Source organism: Heterodontus francisci, chromosome 10 (genome assembly GCF_036365525.1).
Source record: "Heterodontus francisci isolate sHetFra1 chromosome 10, sHetFra1.hap1, whole genome shotgun sequence".
NCBI lineage: Eukaryota > Metazoa > Chordata > Chondrichthyes > Heterodontiformes > Heterodontidae > Heterodontus > Heterodontus francisci.
The window spans coordinates 116,445,089-116,463,673 of record NC_090380.1 but is presented as its reverse complement, the minus strand read 5'-3'; the positions used below and the strand labels follow the sequence as shown (position 1 = coordinate 116,463,673).

General features: G+C 45.0%; 1 protein-coding gene across 7 annotated transcripts in view; it reads right to left on the bottom strand.

Annotated features, from left to right (window-relative positions):
* The window catches only part of robo2 (roundabout, axon guidance receptor, homolog 2 (Drosophila)), a 644,486-nt gene that overhangs the window by 12,162 nt on the left and 613,739 nt on the right, over nt 1-18,585 (bottom strand). For all 7 annotated transcript variants that reach the window (XM_068041290.1, XM_068041296.1, XM_068041294.1 and 4 more), the window contains 2 exons: nt 10,744-10,926; nt 5,913-6,089 (listed from right to left, as the gene is read on the bottom strand). In XM_068041290.1, the coding sequence (XP_067897391.1) occupies nt 5,913-6,089; nt 10,744-10,926 (360 nt within the window). The remainder of the gene's footprint in view (nt 1-5,912; nt 6,090-10,743; nt 10,927-18,585) is intronic.

Genomic DNA, 18,585 nt, shown 5'->3' with positions numbered 1-18,585 from the left:
ACACATCAAGTGGAAAATACAACTGTAAACCAGGCGGAATGTAGAAAGTTCAGAGGGGTAAGTGGAAAAATAAGAGAAGGAAAGAGGGAGTATGAGAAGAGACTAGCAACTAACATAAAAGGGAATCCAAAAGTCTTCTCTCGGCATAGATATAGTAAAAGGGTGGCAAAGGAAGAGTGAGGCTGATTAGGGATCAAAAAGGGGATTTGTGCATGGAGGCAAGGGGCATTGCTGAGATAAATAAAATGAGTACTCTGCATAGGTCTTTACCCAGGAATAAAATGCTGCCCAAGTCATAGTGACAGAGGGCTAAAAATTGATAAAGGAGAGGTATTAGGTAAGCTGGCTGTAGTTAAAAGTTGGTAAGTCACCAGGACTGCATGAGATGCATCCTTACTGAGGGAAATAAGGGTGGAAATCATTGAGGCACTGGTCATAATCTTCCAATCCTCCTTAGATGCAGGGGTGGTGGCAGAGGACTAGAGAATTGAAAATGTTACACCATTATTCAAAAAAGGATGTAAACTTACGCTCAGGGAACTACAGGCTTGTAGGTTTAACTTCGGTGGCGGGAAAGCTTTTAGAAACGATAATTCAGCACAAAATTAACAGTCATTTGGACAAATGTAGATTAATTAAGGAAAGCCAGCATGGAATTATGAAGGGTAAATTGTTTTTAACTAAAATAAAAGCAAAGTACTGCAGATGCTGGAAACCTGAAATAAAAACATGAAGTGCTGGAAATATTCAGCAGGTCAGGCAGCATCTGTGGAGAGAGAAGCAGAGTTAATATTTCAGATCTGTGACCTTTCATCAGAACTGGCAAAGGTTAGAAAAGTATGAAGTTTTAAGCAAGTGAAGGGTGGGGAAGAGAACAAATGGGAAGGTCTGCGATAAGGCAAAGAGCAGGAGAGATTAAATAACAAAGATGTAATGGGACAAAGGCAAAGAGTGTGGTAGTAGTGATGGTGAAAGACAAAGCATTAGTCTAGACAGCGTGTTAATGGCAGAATAAGGAACAGCTCTGTCCAAAAGTACATGAAAAACCAAGTTTAAGGCAGGCACATGGTTAAAAAATAAAATAAAATAAGTTAAAAACAAAAAAATATATAAAAAAGGCAGTCATGCTCTGAAATTGTTGAACTCAGTATTGAGTCCAGAAGGCTGCAGAGTGTCTGATCGAAAGATGAGGTGCTGCTCCTCGAGCATGCGTTGATGTTCACTGGAACACTGCAGCAGACCGAGGACAGAAGTGTGGACATGAGAGTAGGGGGGTGAATTGAAATGGCCAGCAACTGGAAGCTCGGGATCACGCTTTCGGACTGAGCGGAGGTGTTCCGCAAAACGGTCACTCAATCTACATTTAGAGGTGACCGTATTGTGAGCAGTGAATACAGTATACTAAATTGAAGGAAGTGCAAATAAATTGCTGCTTCACCTGGAAGGAGTGGTTGGGGCAAAGGATAGTGAGGAGAGAGGAGGTAAAAGGGCAGGTATTACACCTCCTGCGATTGCATGGGAAGGTGTCGTGGGAAGGGGATGAGGTGTCGAGGGTGATGGAGGAGTGGACCAGGGTGTTGCGGAGGGAACAATCCCCTCTGAATGCTGGCAGGGGAGGGGAAGGGGAGATTAAATTGATGGGGATAGTGTAAAGGGAGCTTTACTCTGTATCTAACCCATGTTATGCGCGACCTGGGAGTATTTGTTGCGACAGTGTGTAGGGAGATGTACAGGCAATGCTGGAAATACTCAGCAGGTCTGGCATCATCTGTTGAAAGAGAAACAGAGTTAATGTTTCAGATCATTGACATTTCGTGAGAACTGAAAATCATTAGAGATGGAACAGGTTTTGAGTGAGTACAGAGGGCAGGGAAATGAGGGGAGAGCAGGAAAGAACAAAAGGGAAGAATTATGATTGGGTGGAAGGCTGGAGAGATTAAATGACAAAAGGGATGATGGTGCAAAGCAAAAGGAGATGGTAATGGGACAAGTAAAGAAGCAAAAGAATGGAGCAGAGGAGGTGTAAATGGTAACAGCAGAATCATCACCAACAGCTGCCGTCCAAAGAAATGGGAACAGTGGTTATTACCTGAAATTGTTAAACTCAATGTTGAGCTTGGAAGGCTGTAAAGTGCCTAATCAAAAGATTTGGTGCTGTCTCTCAAGCTTATGTTGAGTTTTATAGGACAGTGTAGGAGGCTGAGGACAGAGTGGGAGTGCAGCAGAGAATTAAAGCAGCAAGTGAAAGTGGCTTGGGAGTCATGCCTGTGGACTGAATGGAGGTGTTCAGCAAAGTGATCACCCAATTTATGTTTGATAGCCTCAATGTCATAGAGTCCTACAGCACTGAAATAGGCCCTTCGGCCCACTGAGTCCACACTGACCATCAACCACCCATTTATACTAATCCTATTTCCCTCTCAAATCCCCACCTTCCCTCAATTCTCCTACCACCTATCTACACTAGGGGCAATTTACACTGGCCAATTTACCTATCAACCTGCAAGTCTTTGGCATGTGGAAGGAAACCAGAGCACCCGGCAGAAACCCACACAGTCACAGGGACAACTTGCAAACTCTGCACAGGCAGTACCCAGAACCGAACCCAGGTCGCTGGAGCTATGAGGCTGCAGTGTTAAACGCTGTGCCACTGTGCTGCCTATGTGGAGAAGATCACATCGTAAGCAATGAATACAGTATATTAAATTGAAAGAAGTGCAAGGAAATCACTGTTTCACCTGGAAGGAGTGTTTGGGGCCCTGATGGTGGGTCGGGAGGAGCTGACAGGGAGGCTGTTGTAGTTCCTGCAGTTGCATGGAAAGATGTCATGGGAAGGGAGGTGGTGACTGAGGAGTGTACCAGGGTATTGCAGAGGAGACGGTCTCTTCGGAATGCTGAAAGGGGCAGGCAGAGGTGGATGTGTTTGGTGGTAGCATCACACTGCAGGCAGTGTGAATGGGGAAGGATGATCTGGTTTCTCTCTCCAGAGATGCTGCTTGCATGACTGGAAGAATAATTGCAGCATTTTCTGTTTATATTTCAGATTTCCAGCACCTGAAGTATACTGAGGTGCCCTATCTGACATGGCAGTGCTTGATACTGTCACCGAGCTGCCTCAAATGAAAATGGTTTCTTAAGCTCTCCAGGATATCTTGAGAACGTGATAAGGTACCGAAACAGTAGAAGCTCTTCCTTTCCCCCAGCACTGGCATCTTTCTCCTCAATGAATGCCAAACTGTGGAAAAACACGAGTCACAAGATGGTGTGAGTCACCAGGCACACTATGGCAGTCAGCTACAGTCACTCCACTGAAATTACGAGAGACAGCGAATTCCGAAGGACAGCTGGTGCCAGTGTTAAGGTGAAGAGAATGTAGCCAGATTTCCAGCAAGACCTAAGTAGATGTTTACTCGAATGCTCCAAAACGACAGCTGCGCATTTTCAGCATGGCTTGTTTTTACAGCTTTGCTCAATTATGGCTCCTCATTCTCTTGGCTGCTGTTTGAATCTATGTTTGTACGGGAATACTGTCACAACATAACTTCCCATCAAATCCAGCTGATAAATCCTGTCCCTAAATTATTGCTGCATATATATTTAAAGGGGGAGATGCTCCGGAGTATGCGTTGCCTACAGATGTGGTATCTTGATGTCTCAAGGCAATGCATACACTGTTGATTATTACTGTTACACAGAGTAGCAACTATCAAAGTACAATCCCTAAGCCATGTTGGCTTGGCTCACTCTAATGAGGAGCCACTGCATGGACCTGGTATTATACAGTGACAGACCACCAATACTGTAACCCAGTATTATACAGTGACAGACCTGTACCCACCAGTACTGTACTCCAGGGTTATACAGTGACAACCCTGTACCTACCAGTACTGTACCCCAGTGCTATACAGTGACAGGGCTGTCCTCACCACCACCGCACTCCAGTGTTATACAGTGACAGATCCGTACCTACCGGTACTGTACCCCAGTGTTATGCCTGTACCTACCAGTACTGTACCCACCGGTATTTTACTGTGAGGTTACACTGCAGAAAATGGTTTCTGCATACATAGCCCAAATTTGGAAGAATACAATCTATAACTTTATTAGGACTTTCAATCTCCTCCCCACCACTTCTGAAATGTAACATATCCCTGACTGTAGGTTCTATGCTGTAATTATCAATTTGGCTCACTGCTGCACTGTCTTAGGGTCAGTACTGAGGGAGCGCTGCTCTGTTGGAGGGAGAGTACTGAGGGAGTGCTGCACTGTCAAAGGGGCAGTACTGTGGGAGTGTGGCACTGTTGGAGAGGCAGTACAGAGAGAGTGCAACATTATCAGACGGACAGTACTGAGGGAGTGCTGCACTGTCGGAGGTGCTATATTACATACAAACACACAAATGTACGAGGTAGGAGCAGGAGTAGGCCACTCGGCCCCTCGAGCCTGCTCCACCATTCAATAAGATCATGGCTGATCTGATTGTAACCTCAACTCCACATTCCCGCCTACCCCCGATAACCTTTCACCCCCTTGCTTATCAAGAATCTGTTGACTTCTGCCTTAAAAATATTCAAAGACTCTGCTTCCACTGCCTTTTGAGGAAGAGAGTTCCAAAGACTCACGACCCACTGAGAGAAAAAAATTCTCCTCATCTCTGTTTTAAATGGGAGACCCTTTATTTTTAAACAGTGACCCCTAGTTCTAGATTCTCCCACAGGGGGAAACATCCTTTCCACATCCACCCTGTCAAGATCCCTCAGGATCTTATATGTTTCAATCAAGTCACCTCTTACTCTTCTAAATTCCAAGCAGATACAAACTTAGCCTGTCCAACCTTTCCTCGTAAGACAGCCCGCCCATTCCAGGTATTAGTCTAGTAAACCTTCTGTGAACTGCTTCCAACACATTTACATCCTTCCTTTAATTAGGAGACCAGTACTGTACAGAGTACTCCAGATGTGGTCTCACCAATGCCCTGTATAACTGAAGCATAACCTCCCTACTTCTATATTCAATTCCCCTCACAATAAACAATAACATTCTATTAGCTTTCCTAATTACTTGCTGTACCTGCATACTAACCCTTTGTGATTCATGCACTAGGACACCCAGATCCCTCTGCATCTCAGAGCTCTGCAATCTCTCCCCATTTAGATGACATGCTTCTTTTTTATTCTTCCTGCCAAAATGGACAATTTCACATTTTCCCACATTATACTCCATTTGCCAGATCTTTGCCCACTCCCTTAACCTATCTATATCCCTTTGAAGCCCCCTTATGTCCTCTTCACAACATACTTTCCTACCTGTCTCTGTGTCATCACTTGTATCATCATTTGCATTTCAGATGAGGTTTTGTTCTGGTCTTTGATGTGGACAGTGAGGCTCTCATGGAAGGTGGAATCATTTAAAATTCTCACCCTCGCATTAAAATCCCTCCATGGCCTTGCTCCTCCCTATCTCAGTCACCACCTCCAGCCCGACACCCCTCTGAGATTTCATTGATCCCCTAATTACAGCCTCTTGCATATCCCTAATTTCTTTCTCTCCACCATTGGCGGCCGTGCCTTCAGCTGCCTGGCAGCTAAGCTCTGGAATTCCCTCCCTAAACCTCTCTATCTCTCTTTCCTCCCTTAAGATGCTCCTTAAAAGCTACCACTCTGACCAAGCTTTTGGTCAACTGTCCTAATGCCTCCTTTAAGTGGCTCAATGTCAAATTTGACTGAATTATGCACCTGTCAGGGGCCTTGGGAAGTTTTCCGAAATCAAAGGCGCTATATAAATGCAATTTCTTTTGTTGATAATAGGCGATCTGTGCAAGGACACTTCTAGTGCCCGTCTTCACCCAAAGTGACCTTCGTCCAATCTGTTTGCTTTCCTCACAGTGGATCATGGCTGGACGTGGAACTTACCATCTGCTGCTGCCTCCCTGCGGTGGGGCGCCAATGGCTGCTCCAGTCGGCCCCCTGCTGGCTTGTGTTTTTTGGAAGGTCTGGATCTCTGGCACTGACTGTTGGCCACACTCACGCTACCGTTGCTGGAGAAGGGACTGCTGGGCTGGAGTCTCTGCGAAGAGGAATATCCTTTACCTGTTGGCACAAGATAATCCCAGAGGGGAAAAAAAAACAGTTGAAGACACATTGTCATTGAGCGAAACCTTTATAAAGCACTTGATAAGGCTCAGCTGGAATATTTCGGTCAATTCTGGGCACCGCACTTTCGGAAGGATGTCCACACCACGGAGAAGGTGCGAAGGAAATTTACTAGAATGGTACCAGGGATGAGGGACTTCAGTTATGTGGAGAGACTAGAGAAGCTGGGGTTGTTCTCCTTAGTGCAGAGAAGCTTAAGGGAAGATTTAATAGAAATGTTCAAAATCATGAAGCGTTTTGATAGAGTAAATAAGGATAAACTCTTTCCACTGGCAGGAGGGCCGGTAACCAGAGGACATAAATTTAAGGTGATCGGCAAAAGAACCAGAGCTGGCATGAGAAAACAAATTTTATGCGGTGAGTTGTTGTGATCTGGAGTGCACTGTCTGAAAGAGCGGTGTAAGCAAATTCAATAGTAACAACTTTCAAAAGGGAATAAATACTTGAAGGGTGAATATTCACGGGGGTGTTGAGAAAAAGCAGTGGAGTGGGAACTAATTGGATAGCTCTGTCAAAGAGCTGGCACATGCATGGTGGACACTGCAGGAACTCACTGACGCTCCCTCCATGTGCTACCTTTCCCATCCATTCCTGATGAATTGGGCTCCATACTGCACACACACTCACCCCAATCTAATGGAACTTCCAAAATTCCTGGCAACGATTCACCTCCACCATCCCAGTAAAGCTCAGTCTGCCACCCTTTTGTTATGTCCAAAATCGGGCATGAAATAAGCATAAGGGGAGTGAGGAGGGGCAAAGGGTTGCCACTCAAGAGTTTGAGATGTGTTTCTGTTGTTGATGGAAATTCATTGATAAAACCATAACAATTTAACAGCTCTACACCGTGAGACTCAGAACAACAAATGGTTCTTAGACTCTGAAACCTCTTTGGCATCCAGACTGCCTTCTAGAAACTCTCATATTCACCGTCCTAAAACTGCACTGCCCATTTCTAAAGCATTTGAGATGGAGTCAATCCTGCTTGGCCCTATTACATCCAAGCCAACAGTTTTCAATGACAGGTCATGTCAATGAGAACATTACATAGATTTTCTGTTTTTTAATTATGAAAGTATTTACAGTGGGAGGTTATTAGAATATAAGTAAAGCAGATGTTTTTACATTCAATGCATTGTAAATCATATAATGTGGCAACATTCTCAGGCTGAGTCCCATCTGGTAAGATAAGAGCTATAAGAATTAGGGCAAAATATTTATTGAAGACTCCCACTGTCAACGGGACTCAGATATACCCTTGGAGTCACCTCAGCGATGAAAGAGAGTGAAGAGAGAGAGAAGGGACAGCAGCTGACTGGAGACAGGACAAGCTCGAGTGTGAAGAGGCTAGCAAAACAATCTGGAGAGCCCAATGTCCAGAGTCATCAGTATTAGAGGTAGGGAAAGCACCAAACACACACCCAAATGGACATGAGACTTGAAGCATATCTCCAAACAAGCCATCAAGCATGAAATTGAAACATCCCTGAGGCACACTGTAATTATCGCAGTCACTAGTAGATTGATGACCTAAATAGTACTCAGTGGTGTCACTTACTTAATCTTCAATTCCAATTCCATCCTGCTGAGCTGAAATTCCCATTGATTCCAATGGAATAACTTGAAATAAAGCGTCTGATGTCCCTCAGTTGAATTGATCCAATAGCATTGTCTCTTTGAAATGAAGGATAGCCAAAACTTTCCTAACATGCAATGCATTTGTCTGATGTTTTGCTTTTCCCTCGAATTGATCCCATTAAATGATCTTCATCTTGGTGTGCAGTTGATCAAATCATCAAGGTGAAACATTCCCCCTCCCCATTGCCAGACTCTTTCTAAATTATTTTCAGTCAAAATTATGATTCAGGGAGTTTCTGCTGGTCTATGAATGGCTGCCAGAGAGTATTGGGAGCAAGACCCTACAATCATTTAAGAAACAACTGGGGCCGAACAATGGTGGGAGTTTCTCAATGGATAGATCAGGATGAGTCACAAATTTCTTCTAAATTCCTTACTGGATTTATTTCTGGCTATCTTATATTTATGGCCCCTTGTTTTGGTCTCCCCCTCAAGTGGAAATATATTCTTTATGTTTAACCCATCGAACCTTTTCATAATCCTCAAGGCCTCTATCAGCTCACTCCCAGTCTTCTCTTTTGTAGAGAACTGATCCCCTGACTGTTCAGCCTTTCCTACAGCCCAACAGACTGCAGTCACTCACCACCTCAGCTGAGAAATGGGCATTTGGATGACTTATTGGTGGGGAGGAGAGAGTAAGGAGGGGAGGGGAGAGCATGAGAGGGGAGGAGAGAGCAGGGGGGGAGGGGAGGAGAGAGCAGGGGAGGAGGGGGAAGGGAAGGGGGAAGAGCAGTCGAGGGGAGCGTGGAGAGCAGTGAGGGGAAGGGTGGGCATGGAGGGGAGGGGACGTGAAGCAAGGAGGGGAGGGCAGGTGAGGGGAGAAGATGGGAGAGGAGAGGGGAGAGGAGGGCAGGGAGAGGAGGAGAAGATAGGGGAGGAAGGAGAGGAGTGGACTGGACATGAGGGGAGGAGGGGAAAGCAGGTGATGGGAGGAGAGGGGACGGGAAGGAAGGGGTGGAGAGGGGAGGGGAAGGAAGGGGTGGAGTGGGGAGGGGAAGGAAGGGGTGGAGAGGGGAGTGGAGGGCAGATGAGGGGAGGGGAGGAGAGGTGAGGGGAGGAAGGGGAAGAAGGTGAGAGGAGGGACGGAGAGCTAGACTCAAAAGCAGTCTTAATGGAGGCGAGGAGCAGGAATGGCGAGTGCTGAGGGGTGGAGGGGGGGAGGGCAGTTCCTGGGGAAGTGGTGTTTTATGGGGCATGTGAAATAGTTGTCAGTGTTAACCAATTAGATAGTCCCAGCGGATGAACCAAGTTGTCTCATTCAGAAAATCATTTGATTGCTATGATCAGGAATGCACTTTCTGAAAGTACAGTGGAACCAGATATAGTTGTAACTTTTAAAGGGAACTGGATTTTTTCTTTTAATTATTCATGGGATGTGGGCGTCGCTGGCTAGGCCGACATTTATCCCTCATCCCTAATTGCCCTTGAGAAGGTGTGGTGGTGAGCCGCCTTCTTGAACCACTGCAGTCCAAGTAGTGAAAGTACACGCACAATGCTGATAGGGAGGCAAGGGAAAAAATATATGCAGTTAATAAATTTGCAGGTCTATGAGGTAAGACTAATTGGATAGCTGGACCAGACACGATCAGCTGAATGTCCTCCTTCTGTGCTATAAGATTCGATGCATCGATAAGAAGAAATAAGCAGGGCACAAAGCAGGCATTGATAAAACATGGAATCACATTCACCAATGTTGCTAACATCAATCACACTGCCAAACAAAGGCGAGGGGCCACTTGACCGTGGGGGTGTCAGGGGCTGGTGCGGGTGGGATCATGGTGGGGAAGGAGGAGGGAAAATAGGGTCGTCGCCAGGTTTTTCAGATCAGCAGTGGCAAGGGACCGACCGGGCTGCCTTACAACCCTCTGAGATCTCTGTGCTTCCCCAGTTCTTGGCCTCTTGTGAATCCCCCCACTTCCTTCGCTCCACCATTTCTGTCCATGCCTTCAGCTATCTGGGCCCTAAGCTCTGGAATTCCCTCTCCAGCTCTCTACCTCTCTCTCCTCCTTTAAAGCACTTCTTAAAACCCTTTGACCAAGCTTTGATCAGGCCCTTGTCCTAATATCTCCTCATGTGGCTCAGTGACAAATTTTGTTTGATAATCACTCCTGTGAAGTGCCTTGGGAATGTGAAAGATGTAATACAAGTTATTGTTGTGTTTGGAGACAGGTGACTGGGGAGAAAACAGAGAGAACCATCATCCTCAGCGACATAAAAACTGCAGGTATGATCCCGCGATGAGTGAAATGTTGTCTGGTTTTGGCTTCAATCATTGCTGAATTGACTCATTTCAAACTGAAGGAGGTGGTGATGAGGGAACGAGGGCAGTGAGGAGGTGCAACAATTAGTTTCGGCATCCTTGGGAGGAGGAGGAATGGGAAAGGGAGGATAAATCCACCGGGATTCCTGCTCCTGAGTGCTCTCCGATGAGCTCTGCTACAAAGTGTGCATGTTGATTGCAGAGAACGGGTGACAATTGAATCAGTTGTGATGTTTCTCAAGGTCAAATATCCCACTGACAGTCACTATTTGGGCTCTCCCGAGGAGCCGGTGCCACAGCAAGTCTCAGCACCCCCTGAGAGAGAAAGCTGGAGAGAGTATTAAAGATGCAAAGCCAACCAGGAACGATGGTCTGAGGGGTACCAAAGACAGCAGTGAATGTGACACATTACGAGTACAACAGGAAGTAAGGAGCAAAAGACCATGCTTTAGAGAATTCGCACTGGAGTTGATTTAAATTCACAAGAGTACAAGATGAAAGAGAGGTAATCAAAGCCCACAGCCAGCATCCCAAGCCATGCATGTGAAAACCCATTAGAAACAGAGTCTTACACATGTCCCAGATTAGTATCTGAGGCCGGAGAGAGTGAAAGAGGGAGAGAGAGGCCAAACCAAAGCCTCAGTGAAGCGTGCTAAGTCTTCCCTTGGCAACGAAGCAGCTTTGGGTACAAACCTGTCCTCATTAAGCTGGTGCCTTCCATCTTGAAGCCAGCCCTGTCTGCTGCAGTGGCCAGAGCCTGGGCAAAATCGCCATCGGTGAAGATGGAGTCGGAGGAGGAGCTAGCCGCACTAGACCGCCGGCTAGACATATTACGCTCCTCCTCTGAGGCTGAACCCCATCCGTTAATCATTGAACCTGGAAACAAAGGCAGGTCAGGTTGATAAGACACATCGAAGCAACATCTCAGGTTGAAATAAAAAGCAAATGGGATTCTCGGCTTTATAAACAGTACAAAAGCAAGGACGGTTTGCTAAACCTTTAGAGAACACTTGTTCAGCCCCAGCTAGAGTATTGCATCCAATTCTGGGAACCACACTTTAGGATGGATATCAAGGTCTCAAAGAGGGTGTAGAAGAGATTTAGCAGAATGGTACCAGGGATGAGAGACTTCAGTTATGTAGAGGGACTAAAGAAGCTGAGATTGTCTCCTTGGAGCAGAGAAGGTTAAGAGGAAATTTAATAGACGTGTTCAAAATAATGAATGGTTTTGGCAGAGTGAATAAAGAGAAACTGTTTCCAGTGGCAGAAGGGTTGGTAATGAGAGGACACAGATTTAAGGTAATTTGCAAAAGAACCAGAGGTGAAATGAGACCAGCAAGTTACTGTGATCTGGAATGTGCTGCCTGAAAGGGCGGTACAAGCAGATTCGACAGTAACTTTCAACTTGAAGGGGTAAATTTTGCAGGGCTATGGGGAAACAGCAGTGGGGAGTTGGGCTAATTGGGCAGCCCCTTCAAAGAAGGAACAGCCAAATGTTCGTCCTTCTCTAGCATTCAATGATTCTATGAAAAGACAAACCAAGACCCATGTAGTATACTGTATTAAACTGGCTGATTGTACTGTAATATTGAGCATTTTGTATACTGCCCTCTCTGCTGGGAGGTATAAATAAAAGTTCCAACATGGCTGCTCCCAGTTAAGACCTCATGTTAGTTTTACTTGGTAAATACACAGCAACCTACCCCTTTCCAGTCTGCACCTGTCCACCCATACCCCCTCCTCTCAAAATAAACAATGCCTCCAGTCTTCTTCAGGGCTTCAAGATATCCAAGAGCAACTCAAAAGACTTGAACAGCTATCATGGAAATGAGATGCCTGACAGCAGAATCAGGATGGAGAGGTCAGCGCTGAGCGGAAGAGCTCAGAAGATTACATTCTTAATGCTCAAGGATTCTTTGAACAGCTTTAGATTAGAACTTGAATGCTTGTCAGAACTTAGCAATTGAAAGGTGCCCTCAGATGTGAGATTCTAGTCCTCTATCCATCCCACCTGACCCTTCCACTCTACTACATGAGGAACCTAAATAATGAATATCTTCTTTCAGATACAGAACGGGACAGTAGGAAGGATAAGGGATAGCTTGTGATGTGACTGCTTGTTTCACCGCTGATGAAAATGCATTGAAAATTGGAATGTTTCCAAATCATGGGACGCAGGTAATTGGAAAACTTCCACTTCCCCTTTAAGAAAAGGAAGCTTTACCTAGCTGGCTTACATAGTTACAAACTCAGCTTACCATCCCCCTGCTCAAAACCCACCCAGAGTTCAGAGTGGGATGAGAAAGAGCATGAGGCAGGAAGGAAGACAGAATGATAGGAAGAAGGAAAGAGAGAAGAAAATACCTGCATTTATATCCTGTTCTTCACAGCCTCAGGATATCTCCAATCACTTCATAGCCAATGAACAGTTACCACTGTTGTAGGAACTTCAGCAGCCAATTTTCGCACAGCAAGATCCCAAAAATGAGATAAATGTCCAGATCATGCGCTTATGGTAAAGGGATACCTGAACCTCTTTGAACAGCGCCATATCTGAACAGGCAGATAGGGGCCTCTGTTTAACGTCTCATAGGAAAGGTGGCACCTCCGGCAGTGCAGCATCCCCTCTGCACCGGCACTGGGCGTGTCGGCCTAGGTTATAAGCACACACTTAAGGGGGAAGGGCAGGGGTATTGCACCCAGAGGTTTACTGACATTGAAGTGAACGTGCTACCCATGGGGGAGAGTGAGTTTGGCTGTGCCTTCAGTGGCATTGAACCAATTTGAAATTCGTCTGTCTCCCAACTTCTGAAGACAGTTTAAGGTAATGAGAACTGTTTGTGTGCCATTGCCCTGCAGGACCCTGAGGTTCAGAAGGATTAAAGTCTACCCTTTGACAATGTGATTTTTTTTTTTTGCCTTTGCTCCACTCTGCTGACTCTCTCTTCCCCCACTGCCCCGCAGAAAAAAGGCTGAAGTTCATGAACTCCAGACAGGAAAATAATACAAACACCATGGTGGGGGGGGGGGGGGGGGGTGCGTGGGGGAAGGGGGTCCTGGCAGCACAGTGAGCTAATAGATGCAAGGAATGTAATGGGCATTGACAGGTCACGGGACATTGGATTTTGCCTAACAGCAGAACGCTGTGCAATGTGCTAATTTTTTTGACAGATTGTGAGTGCGGGGGAGGGGGGTGTGGTACAGGGGGTGTGGGTTTAAAATGAGGCAAGTGGGGTGCGTCAAGAAAAAGAGAGAATTGAGTGAGGTGGGGTCTGCTGGGGAGGTCATAAGTCAGGGGTTAAAGGTTGCAGGGGCAAGATCCTAACCTTGAAACGAAAGAAGACAGTGTTTGGAAATGAAAACAGCGAGGGTAGCCCGTTAGCAAAACAAAAGGGCTTTGGTTCGTTTCACAATTCCAGCCGCACATTAACATATATCGTTAAAATATATAATGAAAATAGAAAGAAAATGACTTAATTGGACTAGAATGTAGTACAGAAATAACAGTGAAATCTAAGCCCTGTGAAATCATTACTGCCTGCTGCACAATGTCAAATAATGTGCTGCAGAATTGCTTTGGGGAATTTAATTTAAAACAAAAACCCAATATGACATTGGCTACCTGGTCTGAAAAAATACATATCAAACTTCAAATAGATCAAGCACTCATACACAAGGCATGACACAAATACTGGTGAGCGACTGTTCTTTCAAATTATATACTTCTTTCCCGGGCGCTGAACTTCTCCTGTTTCAAAGCTAACTTCTGGTATTTCAATTTACACTGCTGGGGATTCTGACGGGATCAGATGTATGATGGGAAGGACACTTTCAACTCCAGGACAAGAGCGAATGCCGGCTGGACATAGTGGGATGGACTGAGTGGGGGTTGCACCCAATTTTGCACAATTTCAGGCAGATTGGGCTAGATTTGGCTGTAATGTTTAGCATCAGTTAGACTTGTTTGTTTGCATTTATATTTTAACATTTTTGGGCTGATCCCGGCACAGTGAGGGGGAAACCGTGAATCTGGGACCTGAGCAAACAGGGTAAGCAACTGTGTACCTCCTTAACCAATCAGATTAAATGACCGTAACAATAACCTCGCAAGGGCGAAGAAGGAAGTGTAAATTAAATGGGTGAATTCAGGTGCAGAAAGATAATCCAATCTCTCTTTCCTTCTCTTTATTTAAGAGAGAGAGAGAAAAAGAGGCAAAAAAAGGAAAGTTAAAAAAATTTGACATTTTTAAAATCTCCAACAATGATTAATACTTGAAGGAATGAGGTTCCACATATATAGCAGTTAATTTTCAGTGCCAAAGAGGTAGTTTGGCAGTAATTAATACTTATTATGTTAAAAGGGTACTCGTGCTCAAAAAGACAAGACTTAACTTTCAGTGGCAAGTTTAGTTCGTATCTGCCATGCAAGTACAGCTTCACCTATTCAATGCATTTCAATGGTGTGGCAAGACACTGTTTTGCGCAAAGCTAGCAATGCAACTCGGACAACAGCTTTTGGACATTTCATAACTGTGGTCCCGCCCCTCGCCTGAATTTGCCGTGGCATTTACCCTTAAATAATGGTAAACACCATTTACCACACAGCAAATCTGGCCCATTGTTAAACTGAGAGCCCGTCTGCCCTCTTGAAGAAGAGCAGGGGAGTTCTCCCCAGTGTCCTCAACAACATTTATCCCTCAACCAACAACAGATTAACTGGTCATTTATCTCGTTGCTGTTTGTGGGATCTTGCGGTGGATCAGGAAATTTGCTGCTGCATTTCCCTACATTATCACAGAATCACAGAATAATACAGTGCAGAAGAGGCCCTTCGGCCCATCGAGTCGGCACCGATGCATTAAAGACACCTGACCTGTCTACCTAATCCCATTTGCCAGCACTTGGCCCATAGTCTTGAATGTTATGACGTGCCAAGTGCTCATGCAGGTACTTTTTAAAGGATGTGAGGCAACCCGCCTCTACCACCCTCTCAGGCAGTGACTACACTGCTAAGGCTGCTTCATTGGCTGTGAAGCACTTTGGGACATCCTGAGGTCACGAAAGTCTCCATATAATTGCAAGTCTTTTTTTCTTTTATTCCATTGGAGTGCCAGTCGGTTCTTGATATAATGTACCTATTTTATAGCCAGTACAATGTCCTGCCCTTTAAAGGTTACAAGTGGAAATTTAGGGCTGGCATCCCTGTCCGATATTCCAGGTAAAATGTGTTAAGCTCTGTGCCCTGAGTGGTAATTCACAACCTCTAGTCTCTGACAACCTCAAATATATCCAAACTTTGAATATGCAATCAACACAAATTCAGCCACTTTGATCTGGGCTATTGATCACTGGCCAGTCACACCTGCTGCACATGGACATTGAGTAAGGATGGGATCAGAGTTGGCCCTCTGCACAACCTTTTGCAGAAAGAGGTTTCTCCTGCTCCCTGTCCTAAATCACTTCTCATTAATCTATATCCCCTCATTCCACACCCCTCAACTAATGCAAATTCTTTCTTTAGTAGCGGTATGAAGGCCAATAATCAAACACCTACTGTTGCCCAACTGTACCTTGGGGAGGGTGTAGAGGAGATTAACTAGAATGGAAACTGGGATGAGGAACTTCAATTATGTGGACTCGAAAAACTGGGATAGGTCTCCCTAGAGCAATGAGGGTTAAGGGGAAATTTAAAAGAGGTGTTAAAAATCATGAGGGGTTTTGATATTGTAAATAAGGAGAAAGTGTTTCCAGTGGCAGGAGAGTTTGTAACCAGAAGACACAGATTTAAGATAATCGGCAAAAGAACCAGAGAGGGGTTGATGAGGAGAATTTATTTTTACACAGTTGTTGTCGTCTGGAATGCGCTGCCTGAAAGGGCAGTGGAAGATTCAATAGTAACTTTCAAAAGGCAATTGGAGAAATACTTAAATAGGAAAACTTTTCAGGGCTATCGAGAAAGAGCAAGAGGTATAGGGTTAATTGGACAGCTCTGCCAAAGAGCAAAAACATGCATGGTGGGCCAAATGGTCTTCTTTTGTGCTCTATGATTCTATGAACTGAGATTAGCCATAACTAGAACAGATGATGGATTGAACTTGCAGCTTTTTGGTCCCGTTCGTTCAGTCACATTAGCTCTTCAAAACTGAACACTCAGGAGAGCTTATTGGGTCTTGAAGCTGTTATCTCCAATCAAGGCATTTGCATATACATTGAAATTAATTCCGTTCACAACAGGAGGACCTTAAGTAGGATATTAAACGTTTTCTGCAAACAGCACCAGAACAATAAAATGCTAGGATAATACAGTATCTCACTGAGGCTGGATCATATCTTTGATAGTAAAATTAATTTATGATCACTCATCAATTTTTTCCAGGCACCTATTCATGCTAAAAGTATTATGATCCATGAATGTGCATTCCCAGATCCATTATCCAACAGGGAGCGAGCACATCTACCATTATGAATCGGCTAATTGCCGTATTAACATTTTTATGAGATAAAATGGGGCCTCTATGTCTTCCTTAACAAGCGCGTAATATTTGCGCAGATCCTTTAGTCTGACGGCTGTGAACCAACGCGCATTGTGACTCCAAAGACTTTGGACTGAGAATGTTTTCATAGGGAAGGATGACACTGCATGACTCTGAACTATGGAAGACTTTAGGCCAGATGGTCTGCCTCATCAGACTCAGTGTTCAGGAAACCACAGCCCTTAACTCACCCAGGCATCCCTTTACTTGGTTTTAACAACGCTTCAGAACCAAGATTCAGATCATCTAATCATCACTGTTAGTTACAGATCCATACATTTAGAAATACAGAGTAAAGCTCCCTCTACACCGTCTCATCAAACACTCCCAGGGCAGGTACAGCACAGGTTACGAACATATGAACATATGAATTAGGAGCAGGAGTAGGCCACTCGGCCCTTCGAGCCTGCTCTGCCATTCAATAAGATCATGGCTGAACTGATTACTCCACATTTACACCTACCCCCGATAACCTTTCACCCCCTTGCTTAACAAGAATCTATCTACCTCTGCCTTAAAAATATTCAAAGACTCTGCTTCCACCACCATTTGACGAAGAGAATTCCAAAGACTCATGACCCTCTGAGAGAAAAAAATTCTCCTCATCTCTGTCTTATTTAGTTTAGAGATACAACACTGAAACAGGCCCTTCGGCCCACCGAGTCTGTGCCGACCATCAACCACCCATTTATACTAATCCTACACTAATTCCATATTCCTACCACAGCCCCATCTGTCCCTATATCTCCCTACCACCTACCTATACTACGGGCAATTTATAATGGCCAATTAACCTATCAACCAGCAAGTCTTTGGCATGTGGGAGGAAACCGGAGCACCCGGAGGAAACCCACGCAGACACAGGGAGAAGTTGCAAACTCCACACAGGCAGTACCCAGAATTGAACCCGGGTGGCTGGAGCTGTGAGGCTGCGGTGCTAACCACGGCACCACTGTGCCGCCCTTAAATGGACGACCCCTTATTTTTAAACAGTGACCCCTTGTTCTAGATTCTCCGACAAGGGGAAACATCCTTTCCACATCCACACTGTCAAGACCCCTCAGGACCTTATATGTTTCAATCAAGTCGCCTCTTACTCTTCTAAATTCCAGCGGATACAAGCCTAGCCTGCCCAACCTTTCCTTGTAAGACAGCCCGCCCATTCCAGGTATTAGTCTAGTAAACCTTCTCTGTACTGCCTCCAACTCATTTACATCCTTCCTTAAATAAGGAGACCAGTACTGTACACATTACTCCAGATGTGGTCGCACCAATGCCTTGTATAACTGAAGCATAACCTCCCTACTTTTGTATTCAATTCCCGTCATGATAAACGATAACATTCTGTTAGCTTTCCTAATTACGTGCTGCATCTGCATACTAACCTTTTGCGATTCATGCACTAGCACACCCAGATCCCTCTGCATCTCAGAGCTCTGCTATCTCTCACCATTTAGATAATATGCTTCTTTTTTATTCTTCCTGCCAAAGTGAACAATTTCACACTTTCCCACATTATACTCCATTTGCCAGGTCTTTACCCACTCACGTAACCTATCTATATCCTTTTGTAGCCCCCTTATGTCCTCTTCACAAGTTACTTTCCCACATATCTTTGTGCCATCAGCAAATTTAGCAACCATACCTTCGGTCCCTTTATCTAAGTCATTTATATAAATTGTTAGAAGTTGAGGCCCCAGCACAGATCTTGCCAACCAGAAATAGACCCATTTACACCTACTCTCTGTTTCCTGTTAGCCAGCCAATCTTCTATCCATGTCAATATGTTACCCCCTACACCATGAGCTTTTATTTTCTGCAATAACCTTTGATGTGCCACCTTATCAAATGCCTTCTGGAAATCTAAGTACAATCCATTAGATACAGAGGAAAGCTCCCTCTACACTGTCCCCATCAAACACTCCCAGGACAGGTACAACACGGGGTTAGATACAGAGTAAAGCTCCCTCTACATTGTCCCATCAAACACTCCCAGGACAGG